The following is a 21,000-nucleotide window of genomic DNA, read 5'->3' on the forward strand; positions in this document are numbered from 1 at the left end:
TCCTGTTGTATACTGCTGCTCTGTGGCTGGTCCCTCACTCCTGGAAAGAACATAGTCTGGGAATAGAAGACCTAGCCTTCAATATTGGTTCCTAAAAAAGACCAGACACAGACCATTTGCAAATCCCATTCTTTGTGAATTTAGAAGATGAAGCCCTTTGATATCCATCATCTTTCCTACCTCTAATGTTACTTGATTTTTGACCATCAGTGAAAGTTTTCAGGCAAATATAATCCATAAATTTTAGGGAAAGATAGCTTAGACTTTGAAGAACAGGAAGCCACCCAATTAGGAAACTCAGCATGCTCCCCAAATTGACATAACCCACTTTTATTTATCTCCACTTGGGAGTGAATATAGTGGAGCTAAAAGACTTTGGAGTTCAATAGACCAGACCCACTGAAACTGAAGCTCCAGTGTTCACCAATACTGTAGGTATCCTGGGCAAGTTATTTTACCTGCCTGCACCTCCTATACCTCCATATATGCCACTCTGCCCCCATCTCCCACCCTACCTTGCCACAAATACACTCTAATAATAAATATTTTGTAAATTCTTTTGTCTTTAGTTAGAAAAAGTTTACCTTCTAGTGGGAGCTAAAATCTTCCCGCTATTCTGTCCAGAGTCACTGAGATCTGAACGATGGCCTACAAGTGAATAGTTAAGCTTGGTTTGCATAATGTACCCTGAAATTCAGAACTAAGCTAACTGAGAACCCCCAAAACTAAGTAAGATAAAAAGTTTAGCTGAAATATAGTTAGAATTTTTTTCTTTAAGGAGAAAAATGATTTTTAGGGCTATAAATGGGTCTTTGGTGATAAATTTAGATAAACTCGAAACTATTTAATATTTCATGTGCAAAAATCTGGCAAAGGCTTTACACATTTGTGACTTTCTGAGTAGTTTTGGAGTAAGGCAAACTCACTTCCCAAATGCAGCTTCATAAATATTCAGATGGTGGGTGATTGTAGTAAATATGGAGAAATATGCAACATCTTATTATACTTCTCAATCAAATATGCTAAACAGTTCTTTCATTCATTGTACTGAATAAAGAATTCCAGCATGGCAAAATGATTTCTATAAAAGATTCACGCACAAAGTTTGAAAAGTAAATTTGATTAAGGAGAAACCCTAGCCGAAGCAATTCATTGAAAAAGTTGCTTTAAATATAGCATGGAAAAAATATTCAGATATTAAGTTGCTCTGAATGCCTTGGTCTAATTGCTCCATTTGCATTCTGCTTAGGTATTCAATCGATCGTCATACTGACCTCGACAGGTTTTTCACTATTAATTCAGAGGACGGTTTTATTAAAACTACCAAACCTCTGGATAGAGAGGAAACTGCCTGGCTCAACATCTCTGTCTTTGCAACAGAAATCCGTACGTATTCTCCGAGGAGTTTTGATTCTGCTTTATGAAATATATTATTTCTTCAGACTCCCACTGTATTCAGGAAAATAAAATAGCTGAAATGGGCTAATTTCTTTTTAGTCTTACACATATTTTTGAGTCTTTAAATTTTGTTTTTGGTTATTTGACTAGGAAAACAGGCAAATAGAGATGTTTCCCCCCTCTGGCAGAACTGGATACAGACTTGTTAATTCAGCCCATAGCCTTTGGCAGTTTGAAACTTGTAACCCTCTCTGAAGGATTTCCCACTCTCAACTATCACTAGATTTATTAAATGCAATGAAGCAGACTCCCTGGAACCAACATTTTTCGGTTCCTGCCTACCTGTAGACTAGGGGTTTTCAAACTTGATTGTGCATCCAGTTGATTATGAATCAAGCCCTGTGTGTATCTCATGGACAGCTTGTTTTAAAAAAGGTTTCTGGGCCCACTCTCAGATCCTCTGATACAGTAAGTCTAAGGTAGGGCCCTGGGGACTTCCCCTTTAAGAATGTCTTTGATAGATTATTCTCTAGAGGTCAGATTCCATTATAAACCTTTGGAATTAAAGCTCAGCAAATTAGAGTCAGCAGTAGTGGAAAAGTGATTTCATCCTTAGTGGTTTTAAAGTTGACAGTCCTTCCAAGACACCTGGCTCCTACTGGAATGAGGCCACTTGCCACTCTTAGGTGACTATTATGCCAAGACCTTTCCCTGCCCTGCTGAAATTGGTGGCTGGAGAGTAATATTCTTTCCCGCAAGTAAGCCTACACCATTGTGTATTCTTCCCTGGCCTTTCGTTACTGTCTGCATTCTCTCCTCCCAGACAACCGGCATCAGGAAGCCAAAGTCCCAGTGGCCATTAGGGTCCTTGATGTCAATGATAACGCTCCCAAGTTTGCTGCCCCTTATGAAGGCTTCATCTGTGAGAGTGATCAGACCAAGCCGCTTTCCAACCAGGTAATGCAGCTCTCCCCTTCCCTGGCTAGGAGCAATGCATTTGGAAAAAGAGTTTGTTATTTGAAAGCGCCACCTGTGGTTACCTCCCCCTGCCTAGAAAGTCAGAGCCCTAGTTTTGCTCTGAATCTGTGTTCACTAATTAAAATCAGGCTTTTTAGCCAGCTAGGGATTTTTGAATAAACGATGTGCCAATGTCAGCGTGATTTATTTATGAGCCACCTTTCTCTTTCAGCCAATTGTTACAATTAGCGCGGATGACAAGGACGACACAGCCAATGGACCAAGATTTATCTTCAGCCTACCCCCCGAAATCATTCACAATCCAAATTTCACAGTCAGAGACAACAGAGGTTTGTACTAAAGTCCCTACGCATTCAGAGAAGCAGGCATGGAAAGCAAAGGAAGTTTATATTGTGCTGCGCAAGAATTTTCTCTAAACTTAATGATGCTTTCCTGTTGAAGACCAAACAGGAAATAGTAATGCCACCTTTATTTTGAAACATGGGCTCATTTGATGCCTGTGAATAAGTGATTCTAATTTTATTTTACTTTTTTTTTTATTGGCTTTGATATTCATGAAGCAGTGGAAAAGCTTACAGGGTCAATATGCAAACAACTCCATTTATCTTTTTTTTTTTTTTTAAAGGGTGATAAACCCTCGGGGGAAAACATGGCTTTATGAATATTGATAACAAGTAAAGCACTCAAAGAGATCAGTCCAAGTTTGTAAGATGGTTGACTCTTTCAGCTGGCCTTCCCTAACGCAGCATGGCTAGGTACAGAGCTCGGTACCGAAAGGTGGTTGCAGAAGTGATGCCTACAGGGCCTGAAACAAAGCACGCCTTGTCTGTTGTAAAAATGGCAAACGTTAGTATGTCATCCACCTCTCCCTTCATCAGCCGAACTGATGAATTCCCGACTTGCAGATTATTAGATGTTCCTATCATATAGGCCCAGACTGATGCTGTGTCTGGACAAAATTGGTGCCAGAGCCAGAGAAAAAGGAGAAAATTATTTTTAACTGTTGACTACAGTAGTTTGCTCCGTGCATTACTTCTTAGTGCAAATGATCCCAAAAAATCCTGTGATAGGGCGGGTCTCTGAATCCAGAGAGACTAGTACCATCATTTCATGTGGGAACAAAAGGGATCCTTCTGAACACTGATGTTTTCTTTAGCGCCAGCCCAGCCATGCACTGGGTTCCAGGTGGATTGCTTTCCCAGTGACCGAGAACAGGCTTGTAGGATCTTAAAACTTTCTAATTATTCTCCCCATCACCAGGTGCTATGTTATAAGAACCGGGCTGAGATCCTTCCCATACTTTGTCTGCTTAATTCTCTTAACCACACCATAGGTACAGGAAGCCATTGGTATCATCCCCATTTTACAGATGAGGAAATTTGAGGTGCAGAATCATTAAGTAACTTGCCCCAAATCAATAAGCCGGATAGAAATTAGAGCTGGGTTTTGGACACAGGCCTTCAAAGGCTGAATGATGCCACAGCCCTCACCATTGTACCTTAAAGTAGTGCTAATTAAAGCAGAGAGGGACTCCTTGTGCTGCTTGGATTTTGAGGGACTATGATTTGACATGCTTTATTCTTTCATGAACTTATTTAAGCCTTTAATGATGGGCCTTCTAATCAAGCATACACCAAGGGAGAGGATGAGCTAAAATGCCCAGGTGTTATAACACAGATTTCTCTCTCCTGATACTTTGATTCTACAATGAACTTGTTCCTAAGAGCTGGGGTGTGAGAAACTTTGTATGCAGAGACATGTGTTTTAAAGGAACTGCACAATATAGTCCATGTTTTGCTTTATCAATCATTCCAATTATTTTAAAACAGAAATATTATTTAGCATTCTTTTATTTTGTATCATAGGTATTTTTTTTTAACCTGCTGGCTTTACTTAAGGTACACATATAATCCCCTTAAATAGATAATTCTGCAGTACACTAAGGTAAGTAGTAAGTTTTCAGCCAGGCGCACACACTTTGGACAGTACACATATGTGACATAGGAATTTCCTTTTATAATGATGGTTTTACCCAAAACAGGGAGACTGGCATGTAGTAAGCATTTGAAAAAAAAAAAAAAAGCGTGCTGAACCGAATTGAACAAGATAGCATAAGTAGTGTTATCTTTCTTTCTTTCTTTCTTTCTTTTATTTGGCCAGGGTCAGGTTTGAATGCTCTACCTCCGGTATATAGGGCCAGCGCCCTACCCCTTGAGTGACAGGCACTGCCCCATAAGTAGTGTTTTCACGATGCTTTCTAAGACATACATTTGTGTGCGTCTGTATTTGAGTTCACGGGAGTCCCTCCACTTTTGGAATTTTCTCCATTCCCAAATCCGTTCCAATTCCACCCTGGGTTGATTGACAGCTTGGTTGATGTTCCAGCCTAGGCTTACGTCAGTTTTCTAAGGAAGACATACGTAAACAAATTTATTGCAATGTGTCTTTGTTTTCATCAATAGAGACGTGATGTATTCATTCAGTTGTCCAGAAAGCTCTGATGTTCTCACGTGCCTCCAGTGTACCAATCTTCTTTATTAGCTGTTTTCTCAAATAAGTGTGGTCAAACTTTTCTCGGTGTGCTGATATAATTCCTAGCTTACGTGTGAGGTCTGATTCCTGGCTGTATTTCCCATAATGTCCCTGTTTATCCTGGGATAAGCTATTTATCATGGGCAAACAGCTGGCTTTTCCAAACTTTGCCCCCTGTGCCAGCTTCACTCCTGTCACCTGCCGAGTCTTCTCTTTATACACGTGCAATCATATTAAGTTACCGCTAACCTATAAAAACATTATACTAAGACGTGTTTTTCTCTAGAGGGTTGCAAGTATTTTTTTATCTTACTCCTTTTTAGATGCCATCTATATTTTCCAGGAGATTGTACAATATTACCATGGGTCAGCCAGCCCACAGCACAATTCATCTCCCCAGCCTTCTCCTATCAGAGAATAATACCTCTGTTGAGCTACCCCTTTTGCCAAGAATTGCTACTTTTTAAGAAAAATTACTTTATTAACTATGGCAAACAGTTAATGAAAACTCCCATGTTTAGAGCTATTACAGAACCTTAAAGCAAATACAGTCCTATAATTATCATTTAATAGAGTTTCTTTCTCCTAGCTCCTAAAAGTAATTACATATTGAAGTAATCCAAAAGGAGTAATCACATTCCACATCCTATTAATAGCCTACTGAGTTACCAAATTTCTCGGCTGAGACTGCTTTCCATAGAAAACATGAGATAATGGTTTATATCACGCTGAGTAAAAGCATCCAGTTTCTTTCTCCTCGAGTGTTTACTTCCATTATGCCGTGTAAATAATCAGTATTGTGTTTGCCTAAACTCTGCCATTAGCATTTCAATGTCTTTAGAAAATATAAGAGGAAAAGCCATCTTAATACACTCAGGGTTTTTACTTCATTTTATCTTATTCCTTTCTACAGTCTAGGCTTCAAAGTCGACTCGGCAGGCATCAGGGAAGTAGAACACTGAATGATTCTTCAACATTTAAGCCCATCTTGGGCTATAAATATCACCAATGGTGCCGTCTGGGCAGATGAAGAGCTGGTCTGCCCAGGTTTTGAGACGCATTTACTTTGAAAATATCAGACATGTGGTATCTCTTAAAACACAAGAAACATGTAATGGATAAGAAGAGTGCAAAGGAAAAAAAAAAAGACAGAATAATCCTTTTTATGTAGTTCTGAACTGATTTATAAAATCATTTCATGCCGTTCTTTCACCTAATTCTTCAAATAGCCCCATCAGTTGGGTGTGCTGTATCCCATTTTCGAATGAGGCAAGAATATGACCAGAAGGGTCAGTGACGTGCCCAAGCTCACACTGTAATTAGTAAAAAATCAAAGTTTCAGTGTTTGGAGGGTCTCATCTGCTGCCTGTAACACCCTAGAAGACAGACATCCTACCCTGGGTCTTTTCTAGTTAATTTTTTTTTAAGCTTTTGTTTATCCCAATCAAATAATAACAACCCTTGGACGAGGAAAATTCTGAAATCTAAATCATCCATTTAGAATTCCAGGGAAAATATGAAGAGAGAAATACAACCTATTTCAATTTACATTTTAACCACAGCCATAATAACTATAGTAAAATACATTTGCAAAGAATATTATAATTTACTTCTATTGCATAATAAATATATATTACTTGTAGGAAGATTAAAAAATACAAATAAGCAGAAACATTATAAAATATCTTAGTAATGAAATCACTACTGTTTTGGGTACCCTTTCTGCCTTTTCTGTTCATTTCTTTCTTTTGAAAAAAATGCTATTGCATGTTTAACCATGTCCTATTTATTTATTTCTGGTGTTGCTGCAATTGCCAAGGAGGGCTTCTTGATAAAATCTTTCCCCAGGCTGTTGTTGAAGAGTTTTCCCCATACTTTCTCCTAGAATTTTTATCTTTTTGTGTCTTAAATTAAATCTTTCATCCAGAGAGAGTCAATTTTTGTGTCAAGAGGTGTGGATCCAGTTTCAGTCTTCTACATGTGGCTAACCAGTCCTTCCAGCACTGTTTATTAAACAGGAATTTTTTTACCCACTGTAGGCATTTGTTTGGTTTATCAAAGATCAGATGGTGATACATGGCTGGGTTCTTCTCTAGGTTCTCTATGCTTTTCCATAGATCTATATCTATTTTTTGTGCCAGTAACATGCTGTTTTGATCACTATAGACTTCAATGCCTTCAGATTTGTTTTATTTCTTAGAATTGCATTGGCTATTATAGAGTTATTGTTTTGTGTTTTTTTTTTTCTGGTTCCATATGACATAATGTATAATTTTTTCAAGTTGTTCAAAGTGTGACATTGGTACTTTGATGAGAGTTGCATTAAATCTATAGATTGTTTTAGACAGTATGGATGTTTTCATAATGTTGATTCTTCCCAGGTGTGAACATGGTATGTTCTTCAATTTGTTAATGTCTTCTGCTATTTCTTTTCTCAGGGTTCCTTAGTTCTCTCTACAAAGATCTTCATGTCCTTTGTTAAGTATTTTCCCAGGTATTTCATTTTCTTTGAAGTTACTATGAAAGATATTGTGTCTTTGATGTGATTCTCAGCGTGGCTGTTATTGGAGTGTATGAAGGCTGCTGATTTTTGGACATTGACTCTGTATCCCCAGACTTTACTGTTTCAGGAGCCTTCTAGTGGAGTCTCTGTGGTTTTCTAAGTATAAGATCATATCATCAGCATTAATCTGAAGTAAATTGTAAGAAAACTAGGCAAAAATAAAACATCCTATTGTAAAATATATGTTTACATTTTTCTAACTGATTAATATGTGATAAACATTTTTCTGCATCAATATATTTATGTCAATATTTTCTAATTATCTTCCTAACTTCCCACTATGAGGATGTATGGTATCAGTTAACTATTATGTGTCAGTACACAAATATCTATTCTTTTAGAATAAATTTCTAGAGTAGAAATACTAGATAAAAAGCACATACATTGTTAGTATAAAGGTAAGTTCCCATTTTCTCACATTCAAGCCAAATGTAGATAGCATTATTCATTTTAATCACTAATAAATTAATAACTTACATATAATAACATTTAAAAATTCAAATTCCCTTTCATTCCTTAAAGCTAGGAGTGTTTAATAGTATTATTCATTACTTATTCTTTTTTTTGCTCTTATAAAATGGGTTATTCATGTCCTTTGCCAACTTCTTAAATTATATTATTTATCAGTTTGCAAATGATTTGTAAAATCTCTACACCTGTTAATGCCATGAACCTTTGACCTATTCTGTGCATAAATTTTTCCAATGTTTCAATGTGCTTTCAATTCTGATAGTGCCGTGTTCTTAAGTAAGGATATTACACTTTTTCTATCAGTTTTTCTCTGATATTCTTAGCAAGGTTTTCCTTACCCACATTGATATCAATGTTGACTATCTTTTATTATTTCTTATATATCTTCTTTTCCCAATTAAACCACTTAAAATAAATATATAGTAATTTTGCAGTCACCTCTGTAAGGTGATCATTCAAAGAACTGTAACAAACTGGTCAACATAGATCAGTGGTCAACATAAGGAACTAGGCCTTAGTACATGTCATGCATGTCCCTTCTATGAAAATTAGGTCAACCAACATAGCATTATTGTAGGGAGATGATCAGCTATGGAGGTTCTACTATGTACTACATATCCTCCATTTTCAGCCATCTCCTAAATATTATTAATGAAATAACTGTTCGTTTCAAACTACTGTATGACATCATTTTTATTATCTTCTTCATTATGTAGGATAAGTTTTTGGATTTTTTTTTCTGTTTATTTTCTACTTTCTACTCTTCCCATTCTGTCTATTAACTTTAGGGCTAGTATCCTATTTTTCTCTAATAGTTCTATCCGTATATCTATTAAACTTGACAGATGCTTTCTCCACACCATTTTCATTTTATTACTATTTTATAAAGTTTGATTTCTTTATTCCTCCAGATATAATTTAGAATTATTTTTCAGGTGCCTGATAAGTACTTTTCTGCGTTTTATTGAATTTGCCTGAAATTTATTAATTAATTTAAGAAGAGCTAAAATGTTAAGAGATAGTCTTCCTACCCAGAGCGTGATCTGACTTTCCATCCAATTAGTTCTCCTGTTATGACTGTCAGGAATGCCTTGTAGTTTCTTTCTTTTACTTCCATAGATTTCAACTGTGTGGCTAGCTACTTTGTATTTTGAAAGGTTATTGGAAAGTAGATTTTTTAATTACAGTTTTCTATTTTGTTTCTGGCATCTGTGATTTCAGTTGTGCACTTTATAGGATCCCATTTTCTGTACTCTCTTAGCATACTGTAAGTTTACAACTAATTCAAGTCCACCTTCAAATAACACTGTACCACATCATGGATAGTACAGGTAACTTATCATAAGAAAAGAATTCTAATTCCCCCCCTTCTATCCCTTATATTATTTATTTCACTTGTATGTAAGGATACACACACACACACAGACTCATGGACTGCATAGCAATGTTTGGGTCAATGACAGACCCATACACAAAGGTTATAATGGACCTGGAAAATTCTTATTGCCTAGTATTTCCTACATGTTTCTTTTAGAAAGTCTTTATTTCTCCATCATATTTGAAGGATGATTCTGGTAAGTACAGGAGTCCAGGATGGTGAATTTTTTCTCTCAATACTTTAAATATTTCCTTCTACTCTCTTTGGGCTGGCATGGTTTGTGAGAAGTTGAATGTAATTCTTACCTTTATTCCTCTGCAAGTAATGCTTTTTTTTTTCCCTCTGACCCCTTTCAGCATATTTTTATCTTTGATTTTTCTATAGTTTGAATATAATATGACTAGATGTAGGTTTTTTGACATTTATTCGGCACAGTGATCTCCAAGTTTTCTGGAACTATGGTTTGTTATCTGACACTAATTTGAGAAAATTCTTTCATAACTGTGTGAAATATTTCTTCAGTTTTTTTTTTTTTTTCTCTTCTCTTCATGGTACTGCTGCCATTACACATCCCTTATAAGTCTTGTAGCTTGTTCCTGACTTCTTGGATATTCTGTTTAGTTACTCTTCCTTCAATATACATTTTTTTCTCTTTGCTTTATGGTGTTAGTGGTCTCAACTGATCTATCCCTCAAGTTCAGAGATCCTTTCCTCAGCTGTGTCCAATCTACTAATGATTCCTTCAAAGGCATTCTTCGTTTCTGTTAGTATATTTGAGCTCTAGCATTTCTTTTGGTTCTTTCTTAGAATTTCCATCTGTGACTACACTGCCCATCTGTTCCTGAATATTTTCTACTTTATCCATCAGAGAGAATTTACCCTATTAGTTATATTTGTCTTAAATTATCAATCTGAAAATTCAGCATCCTTGACGTATCTGTATCTGGTTCTGATATTTGTTCTGTCTCTTCACACATTACGTTTTCTTGTTTGTTTGTTTGTCTGTTTTTGCCTTTTAGTATGCCTTGTAATTTTTCTTTTAAGCCAGACGTGTTACAGATAAATGGAACTAATATTAACAGGCTTTTAGTAAGGTGGCAGTAACTAGTGGAGGGAGGGTAAGCACGCTAGTTCTGTGACAAATCTCAGTCTTCACAAGTGCTTCTTTGTTTTCATCTCTCATCTCTGATGGGGCAGAATGGCTAGAATATGCTGAAGATGGATGTTTTATTTTTTTTTCTAAATTTAGTTAGGCTCAGTTAAAACGCTAATAGATTAGGCTTTGTTTAAAAGTTTCTCTGGAGGGCAGACCTTGTTAAGAACAGAACGCTCAGGTGTATTACAGAATGGTCCCTTTTACCCTCCTCCTGCTGATAGCATGAGGGAATTTTTCTCTGATATTCACCATGAAAACAGGTAGAGCTCCTGGAAGTAAAATACACAAAAGTGTGTGGTGTAGGTGGGGTGGGGTAGAGCATCCTATGGCTGGAGTCCCAGGGGATTTTTAACTTGTCCACATTGAGCCTCCACTAATTTGTCAACTACAGTTCAGGTTTTTTCCTACCTGAGGAAAGAAAGTGAATGCTCCTTGAGCTTAGGAGTTCAAGACCAGCCTGAGCAAGAGTGAGACCCCATCTCTTCTAAAAATAGAAAAAGTAGCTTCCACTGATTCCTGGGGAAGTCTTTGTGGATTTCTACTCCAGTAAGTTCTATTCTCTGTATCCACCTGTCTCTCCGATTGTGAGAGCAGGCCATTTGCCCTGCCGAACTCTTTTCTCTATGTGTCTATGAAAATCTGTTGATTTTCAGTTTGTTTAGGTTTTTTTGTTTGTTTGTTTGTTTGTTTTAGGACATAGTGATGAATTCTAAAGGTGTTACCTGCCCAATGAGACTATGTCTCACTGTATTTTCTAAGTGACCATTTTTAGTATAAACTATAGCTATTTTAGTTAGTCCATTTATTAGTGGGCATTATTCTAACATAATATAATTGCTCAGGTGATTTTTTAGTTTTCTAGGGATACATCTACATCAAAATTCCTGTCAATGTGCTTTATGTCTTTGAAATTATTTTTTTGTCTAATTGCGTAGATTTACACTTTTAGAATATGTGTTAAGTCATAGAAATACTAATGGTTCTTCTCCATATACTTGTTACTAGAGGTTCACTGTTAAGCATAATATTGCTTGTTAGGTTAAAATTAAGATTTGGTGTGTGTGTTTGTGTGTGTGTGCATGCATGAGAGACAGAATAACAGAGAGAGAGAGACACACAGAGAGAAATTTCATTTACATTATTATTTTACTAAAAAAAGAATGTTTAACTTTTATCATGAACAATTTATTTTCACTTGAACAAGAAGGTAGTATGGTTATGTCATTTGGTCTAATGACTTGATAAAGTAATTAAATTGAAATATCTTAATATTAACCTCATAATTTAAATTGCTAAGCCTCTTGTTCCAAACAATAATTATTTGATAAAGTATACAGGAAAGAGGAAGGCCTAGAGATTAAGTGCTTGGCTTTGTTTTTCATCTCTAAATAGGGAACACTTTGATATTAATATCTGGATATTTTACAATTAATCCCGTGACTATTTTTATTTATTTATTTATTTATTTTCTCACTCTGTCACTGGGGTTGAGTGCTGTGGTTTCATAGCTCATAGCAACCACAAACTCTAGGGCTCAAGAGTTCCTTCTGCCTTAGCCTTCCAGGTAGCTGGTGCTACAGGCATGAGCCACAATACTGGCTAGTTTTTCTATTTTTAGTAGAGACAGGGTCTCACTCTTGCTCAGGGTGGTCTTAAACTCCTAATCTCAAGCAGTTCACCTCCTTCAGCCTCCCAGAGTGCTAGGGTTACAGGCTTGAGACACCACACCCGGCCGTAGTAATAGGATTAGGATTCAATTACTATGCCACTTATAATTCATGGTTTGAGCTGCTATTGTGAGATCTAAAGGCACTAAAATACCAAAAGTTAGTAGCACAATTCATATATATCCCAGGGTCTCAGAACACTTGGGCCACATGCTTTGTAATGAACCATGTCAACTGAAGTTGGAAGTTTATCCGATCATGGGGTTACTTGGCTAGTAGAACATTGTTTTGTCATTTGAGCAGTAAAGGAAAATTTTAGGAGCTTGCACTAAGTTCCTATTTTAACAACAAAAAATACTTGAGTTTTCCAAGTCATCCAATTTTAAAAGGAGCCCTTATCCCCTGTTTCCTTTGTCCTTCTCCACCCTTGATGTTTCTTCCACATTTAGTGTCAATGTGTCTTTCATCAAAAACTGGGTATTTTCCTAGTTTCCTTGTGACAATCTCTTCTTTTTGTTTTTCCATAATTATGACTAGATATCCTATTCTCATATACTAAGTGCCAGAAAGTATCCCAAGAGTGGAATTTTAGTAATGAATAGTGCCTGTAACACGGTGACATTGTCCATGATGTCAGGGAGTTTCCGTAAGCACATCAAGAAAAATTAGCTATAGGGCAGTGCCTGTGGCTCAAAGGAGTAGGGAGCCGGGCCCCATATGCCGGAGGTGGCGGGTTCAAACCCAGCCTTGGGCAGAAACTGAAAAAAAAAAAAAAATTAGCTATAATGTGAAAGCACAGCTAATTTTGCAAGTGAATAGTAGTGAATTACCCATAGAGGAGCTGAGACGACCTGGTGGCCTCCAAACAGGGCTGTCTGACTCTACCCTTGCCACTGCTTAGTTCAGTCTTCACTAATAAACAGCAGATGATATCTTCTTCTCTTGTTAAAGTTCTTCTTTGGTTCTGCCTTTCCCATGGAGTTACTGAAACTTCGTAGCTTACTCGAGGCACTCAGTGATCTGCCTTGTGTATACTTTGCCTCTGTCACTTCCTTCTTCTTTCTACCTTAAATCTGATGCTCCAGAAACCTCAAAGTATGTCTCATTTCTCAAATACATCTTGCTCTCACATGTCCACACTTCTGTTCTGCCTGGAACGGACTCCCCCTGCCTTTTCTTTCTTTTCCAATCTGACTGTACATGAAGTTATCTCTTAGACTTCCTCCTCTGTGATCCAGGAATATGCACTAACCTGGATCATTTTTTTTTTTTAATCACTGCATTCTAATCACACCTATCCCTGTCTCCCACTAGAATATAAGCTCTATGAGGCCAGTAGCCCAACACTTGAGAAAAGTGGGTTTACTGAATGCATGCATCAAAAATGAAAAAGTGGATGAGAAAATACTTTGTAATATGGAATCTTCTTCAGGAATTTAAGGAATTACTAAGTTAATACAGTGGAAAAAATGATTATGTTATGAGATCAGCTTCCAGTGAAAAAAGACCACCTATCTTTTGATGCTACAATATTCTGAAATCAGTGCCTCATCACCCACCCTTTCATCCACCATTCATCCATCCATTCATTTGTTTTGCCACAAAGTTATGTTGGACACCTAGTGTTGGGGGCCGGGATGAGATGACCTTCAAATTTTTTTTTGTCTGGGCCAACTTGAAGATCAAATGAACTCTGATACATTCGGGGTTAGGTTTGTACTGCTTAAAAAACAAAAGGAAACAAACAATATACGTTTGCATGGAAAGTAGGGTGGGCAGAGTAAGGATAGCCAAGACAGATTCACCCTGATCAGACCAACTGGCAAATGTCTTTCTATTTCTTTTTTGCTAAACTAATAACATTTCTTTTTTTTTATGAATAGCCCCAAATAACATACAAATTTGCTTCTGATTTTTTACTTTTATAATTTAAAGGTAGCCTAACAGATTTTTGCAGGGCGTATTTTTTCCTTTAATTGCTCCAATATGGAAGAAACTCTGCTGGCAGATCAAAATGGCAGATGTCTTTTAATGCACTGCCATTTTCACTTGTGTAAATAATTATGGCTTTTCTTCTGCCTGAAATTCACTGCTACAGTTTGTCACACACAGAACACAGTTTATCTGGGAACCCACTTCCTCTCCAACGCAACAAAAAAAGAAGCAGGTTTTCTTGGTGCATCAAACATATCATTCTTTCAAGATTCTCCATGAATGCTGACGTGACAAACTCATTTAAAAGCCATAAATGTTTCTATCCCACTGAATTCCTTGGGAGTTTCCTTTAAGCTAAGAAATACATAGCAGAACATACTTTTCCTCTATACACGCCCTACCAGCAAGGAGAAAATTATCATCAAACAAAAGAGGAGGGAGAGTTGAATGTAAGAAACATGAAAAAATATAACAATGGAAAATCCATTAATGTTAACAAACTGTACCTTTAGCTGTCTCAGACATACATGCTTGAGATTCACAAATGCTCATCAGCATTTATTCCTGCCATGTTATTTTGTGCTGTGCTTCTTACTTGGCGCATTCTCCAGTATGAAAGGCATCAAAGGAAGGACCACAGTCACCCCCTTCCCTACAGATATGTTTGTTGTTCCATGGTTCAGCGGGGAGACATCAGAGTCTTGGAGGAAACAGTCTTTTTCATTAGTCTTTTAAGGCTCATCTTTTATAGAATTAACCTCATTGTATCATTTTCCTCACTGGAAAACATTGGGGAAAGGAAAGATTTCTTTTTGCCTCTAGCACATGGGTTTGTTTTTGATGGGGTGTGTGTATGAAAGATAGAGAAAGAGAGAGTTTTGGAAATGCTGTGGGAACAGAGCTATTAATTGAACACCCTTGATTCTTGGTGGGTCTTGTATGCCACAAAATTCTTAGGTTTCTAAGAGCTTTTCTTTTACCCAGAACTTGAGTCTGTTGGGCTCTAGCTATAGGCTATGATGGCATTCATCTAATTATCCAACCATGCTGGGGAAATTTGATAAAAAAAGAAAGTGGCTTAATTGGTATGCAGTAATACCAGTATCCTAGGGTCAGCTGTGTGGTAATGAAATGCAGTGAAACCTAGAAGAGTTTGAGTTGAAATCATTGTGTACCCTCTATACTTCTAAAATTAGTAAAGCTTAAAATTACACTAAGACTTTTGAGAAATGCATTCTATATAAATTTTACATATTGACATCTTCCTTACACACACACACACACACACACACACACACAAAGGCTATCTCAAAAGTATCCAGCTATGCAATATGAAAAATCAGACATACATTGCTGGATACTTTCCAGAGAGCCCTCATATATATATGAGTCTGACAGTTAAGTTTGTGAACTCATCCTAGAAGCAGTACTACATATTTCATTGCTGAATATCACTACTGTCATCTTTGATGTGCTCCCCTTGGGAAGCTATGCATGGGTGGTAATGTCTAGTCCACCCTTCAAAGCAATCTTGGAACTTATTATCTAGAATGATCATCAGAGCTATTATTATACAAAGTCTGACAATTAAGTTTGCACTTACATTGGCAGGACTGAATGAACTACTCCGTAAGGTCTCCTAACCTTTGTATATCAGTGTCTCACAGCTGTGTTCATTTTAGTTCTGTGGTGGTGTCTTGCTGAGTGGTGTTCATTATTGTGTTTGTGAGCTTCTGTATGCTGTGTGACAGCTGTGATGATCGGTCCAGAAAGAGTTTCAAAATTGCTTTGAAGGGTGGACTAGGCACCGGTGTCAGTGCTCAGCATCCCAAGGGGAGTATTTCCAAGGTGACCAGAGTGATAGTCAGCAGTGAGATATATATCACTTTTCTAGGATGAGTTAGTGAACTTAATTGTTAGACCTTGTGCGTATACATATACTCACACACATATACTGTATTTTACCACATATAACACATGCTTTTTTCCCTAGATGTTTGAGGGAAAAATAAGGGTGCGCATTACACGTAAGTAGTACTACTTTCGTAACTATATGTTTTTAATTCTTTTATTTATGTTTATGCATTAGAATTGTAACTCTAGAAAGCAATAATGATCTGTATGCAAAATAATACCCTGGAATATAGTAACTGCTCCTCCTCCATGCTACTCCCCGTCCACAACCACCCCCTCACTGGGTAAGGCCCTCACATCAGCTTCCAGGGAAATAAGCCTGATTTGATCAGCTGGGGTTCTCAGCTGAATGGCTGTGGCCACATCCCCACTGACAGATAAATATGGGAATAGGAAATGAGAGGATGGGGGACAAGGGAGGGGAAAGCTGGGGGAGGTTGGGCACTCAGGTCATGCAGACCTCTGTCACCTGCCAGCTGAGCTCACTCCCGCTTCCCTGCAGAGCCTCTGGTGAGAAGGAGGCACCACTGACTGCATGGTCCTTCTACCCGCCTTTAAAAAAATCAAAAAGAAAAAATTATTCCTGAAAGTTTGGGGCCAAAATATGGGGGTACATTAAACATGGGAACACATTACACACAGGAAAATATATGCTTTCCCTTATTCTGAAGGCACTCTTGCCATACTTCAGATAAATCAGTGTCGTGAGAACAGAGGAAATAATCAAATGATAATTCAACCGCCTGTGAGTGGGTGACGCTACCTATTTCCAAGTGTGAGGGAGTTTTTTACGTGGCCAGTGGTTCTATTTTTTTCCTGAAGTTTGAGCTGAAATGGTAACGGAGGCAGATTTGGATCAGAAGTATCTCTGTAAGCAGTAATTCTTGGCCTATGTCCTTCAATCTTCCAGCAGACTCTGGGGGAGCCCAAACTGCCGCACTATAGCCTTTCTTCATAGACGAGAGCGTCTCTGAAGAGGTCAGCCAGTGAGGACTCTTTAGCTTCAGAGGAGAGAGGGACAGAGGGAAGAAAGATGGGCGGGGACAATCATCTGAAGAGCTTGGGGAAGCCAGCAGGTGACAGAAGCCTGGCTCCCGACATGATGGTGTGAGCAGCATGTGCGGATTCTTGCCAGTGGGGCTTCCCACTCCTAATTTTCAGTGTGCAGGAGATAGACCCATGCATATATTTCCTGTTTTGATCTGCTCCATTTTCTTTTTTATTGGCTGATGCAGAAAGTCGGCACCCAGTACCATTTATTATCAAAGGCTGTTTCTCCATCATAGTCTTCACTTCTAATGTCAGTTTTATATATCCCCCATTGGGCTTCAGCATCATACTAATCCTTATCATTTGTATCCCCAAACTGGTGCCATGGAGACCATTATTACCAGGAACCTTTATACGTAGTATTTGGTTAGTGTGATGACACAGTGTACAGATAAAAACAGCATATGATTATGAGTCCAGGTTGAAGATGTAAAAAATCAACACCTCCATTCCTTTCTCATAAATAGAACTGCTATAATTTGTGCATGACATATACTAGTAGTCAGTGGCCTCATTTGCAAGTTTCAGCCTAATTGGGGTGGGGGGGAATGGAACCCACTACATGTCTGTGGCTAGAGATGAGAACATTGTTGTCAAGTTGAAAAGTAGAGGGGCTTAAAAAAACGAAACAAAACAAAGCATTTTATTTTCTTGGGAAATACGTCACCCAGGACTGAAGGACATGACTATTTCCTTACCTCTGGATGCCAAGCTCTCTGTGTGGGCAATTCCCTTCAAAACTGCAATGACATTTCCAAGAATTCACTTTCCTCTCTTTGCCAATAAGTTTCTCTTCCTCATTAGTCAACTATTCAAAGAGGAGAGCTTCCAGAAAAAGAATTAATATTTACTAAGCATCTCCAGAGGGATGGCACTGTGCTCAAGAGCTTTATGAATGGAATAAAATTTAACCTAAAAATTATGTGTTTGATAGATGAGAATTAGAAACTCAAGACACGTCCTTAATGTGCTTAACATCAGGCAATAAGTGGGCAGAAGATTCAAGATTTAAACCCAGATCTGTTTGACCCCAAATACCAAGTGGCTTATTTTTTAGAAGCTTTATGTAGCAAAAGGATCTGAGAAATTTCTTGATGGAAATTTTAAAATGGATGGAATGTTTGTCTTTTTCTGGCTCCTGTTATTAACCATGGAGCAAATCTGACAATTCCCTGGAAATGTGTTCTCACGGCATCTCTTTTGTTCTTGTGTCTTTCATAAAGCTCTGAGGTGTATGGAGCCAAACAAGGGAACCCTCTCAAACATAGCTAGGGAGTAGTTGTCTACTTAATTTGAGTAAAGGAGAATCTATAGTCAAACTTACATTGCAAAATGAGTTCCTAGTCAAGGTTTTTTTCTTTAGTTGTGTTTCCATTTTTCTATGTGTGTGTCCAGATTTCTTTTTCATGGCATCCCTGAGCAGAGCAGCTCTTTTTGAATGGTGACCAGAGCGGATCCCAAGAAAAGACACACGACAATACTGAACCCTCAGAAATGGCCATGCTGAAAGACAGATCACACTTCCACTGGTGCTCAGGAAACTTGGATCTAGAAAGGGAATATTTTATCGACCCAAGCAGCATAGACCACCTAAGTGTGAAGCCGGGCTGCCAGACATGTTTTCTATCTGCCACATTCACCTTCCCAGCTCATCAATTTTGAAGGCTCTCACTACTGGGTGATAAGTTTTCGGGCAGAAGGACTGACTAGAGGATAGTCAGTCACTTTTGTCACATTATTTAACTCCAATAACAGCCCCTTGAGGCATGCTTCATATCGACTGTTCTCCTCATTTTGAAGATGAACAAAGGAGGCTCTTGATGGGAAAAATTACTCATTCTGAGGCACGTAATTAGTAAATGTCCCGAAAGACACTTAGTCCATTTCTTTCCCACTGCTTGAACTGATCTTAAAACCCATATGTAAAACATCTTTGGTAAAAGAGATTCTAAAAGTTCTTGAGATTCTACTGATCTGTCACTCAGAGAAAGTCAACTGGGCACTCCGATGAACTTTTATACTGTCATGGTTTCAGCGCATCTGGGAGGACTCAGCTGTTGATAATATGAAACATCTTGATTTTGCAGGCTGGTGTCATGCTCAGATCTTTGTTGTCCATTAGTGTTTGAGTTTCCCGCACCTTCATGTGGGAGCCAGCCTGCTGTCACCTATAGGGGCAGTTTTGCATGGAGAGCATGTTGAAGAATAGATTTTAAATTATTCCTTCCACAAGTTTATAAAGACAAAAATACTCTGTGAGAATACTCACATTCTCTCCAACCATGGCACCAGGGGATAAGCTGATAGATAAACCAAGTATATGAACTCCTAGAGATATCACCCATAATATATTGTTATATTTGACAGAAAAACTTAATCAATTTGCTTTACTTCTTAAAATTTCAGCATTCATGATGGTATTAGTTACATTTCAGATCATTAAAATGAGGTCGATTTTGTAAGTTTTGATTTGTGAGTCCCACTTGAATAGAAAAAAACAATGTACAAGAAGGAAAAATAATCAAACATAACCTACTTTGAAATAATTCATTATAGATGTGTGAATTTTTTCATAATTGCCAAGAATGGAACAATGGCATCGTCTAGAAATGAAATAGAAAGAACTGTAGGTGATTCAAGTTTCATTTACAATTTGACAAGTTCACTTTTATTTTTTCACTATTTTTCCATACTATGTATGTGTATGGGGTGTGTGTATGTGTGTATGTATATATGTATATATGTATATATATATATATTATATATATAATTTTTCTCTGGTAAAAAGAACACTATGTGCCGGTCATAAAAAATTCAGAAAATACAGAACTGAGAGGTCTCTGTTTTGCTTTGTTTCTATTGAGATATTGGCAGTGAAGGGCAGAGAGTCTGTTGACCTACCAAAGCCTGTGAACATACCCAGTTACCTTCTGTGATACTCACAAGTCTGTTCATTCCTAAACAAGACTGAATCAGCCACATCACAGAGAATAAACTATAATCAGCCTTCCATATCCATGGGGCTCCACATTAGGTGATTCAACTAACAGCAGGTCAAAAATATTAGGAAAAGCCTAACAAATAAAAACAGAAAAATACAGCAACAAAAATAATACAAATTAGAAAAAGATAGTATAACAACTATTTGTATACCATTTCCATTGCATTAGGTATGATAAGTAATCTAGAGATGATTTAAAGTATACAAGAGGATGTATGTAAGTTATATCAGAGACTTGAGCATCTATGGATTTGGACATGTGTAGAGGGAGGTGCCCCTGAACCACCCTCCCATGAGTAGCAAGGGACAACTGTACATTTCCTTTAACTTAAAATATATCAGTGTTATTTTGAGAGTCTATGATATTTTTTTCTCACTACAGGAGCTTTGTGAAGCCTGCCAACTATTAGGCCATCATGTTGATCATAACATTCAGATTGTTACAAATTACTGATTCTTAACCCACAAATAGAGGCAGACCACACTGGATCATCGTGTGTGTGTGTAATTTTACAGCCTATATTAAAAATTTCTATAATATTATAATACCCAGGGTTTTCCACCAGGAAATACATCTGGGAAAAAAGTATTTTGGACTGCTACAGAGAACATGATGAGAAAGAGGAAGAATTTGGTGGGCAGAAATCACAAAAAGATTGGTACATGAAAGCCAACATCTGGAATTTTGGTTAAACTCTTCCAAGAACAGAGTTACACCATTTTTCCAACAAACATTTGTCTGGCACTGAGGAAACTGAGATGAATCAGATAAAATCCCCTATTCTCAAGAAGTTCACAGTGTCACAGAGGTCAAAGTGGTTATGTCAACAAATGATAACAAAAGAGTGGGTCACCTATTTCTGTAGGAATACACAGTGTGGTGGGTAACACAGATGATGGGAGAGGTCTAGGAGAGCCTCTCAGAGGAGATTACTTTTGAATTTGATGTTGAAGCTT

The 21,000-nt window shown here is 37.6% G+C and overlaps 1 protein-coding gene across 3 annotated transcripts in view; it reads left to right on the forward strand.

Annotated features, from left to right (window-relative positions):
* CDH11 (cadherin 11) overlaps window positions 1–21,000 on the forward strand; it is a 160,961-nt gene that overhangs the window by 134,201 nt on the left and 5,760 nt on the right. For 2 of the 3 annotated variants that reach the window (XM_003799425.3, XM_023518911.1), the window contains 3 exons: window positions 1,250–1,386; window positions 2,222–2,355; window positions 2,588–2,705. In XM_003799425.3, coding sequence (XP_003799473.1) covers window positions 1,250–1,386; window positions 2,222–2,355; window positions 2,588–2,705 — 389 coding nt within the window. Of the gene's footprint in view, window positions 1–1,249; window positions 1,387–2,221; window positions 2,356–2,570; window positions 2,706–21,000 lie in introns of all 3 variants that reach the window. The other variant, XM_023518910.1, reaches the window with a different exon arrangement.

This window comes from Otolemur garnettii, unplaced genomic scaffold, assembly GCF_000181295.1.
Source record: "Otolemur garnettii isolate 467f Iridium unplaced genomic scaffold, OtoGar3 scaffold00151, whole genome shotgun sequence".
NCBI lineage: Eukaryota > Metazoa > Chordata > Mammalia > Primates > Galagidae > Otolemur > Otolemur garnettii.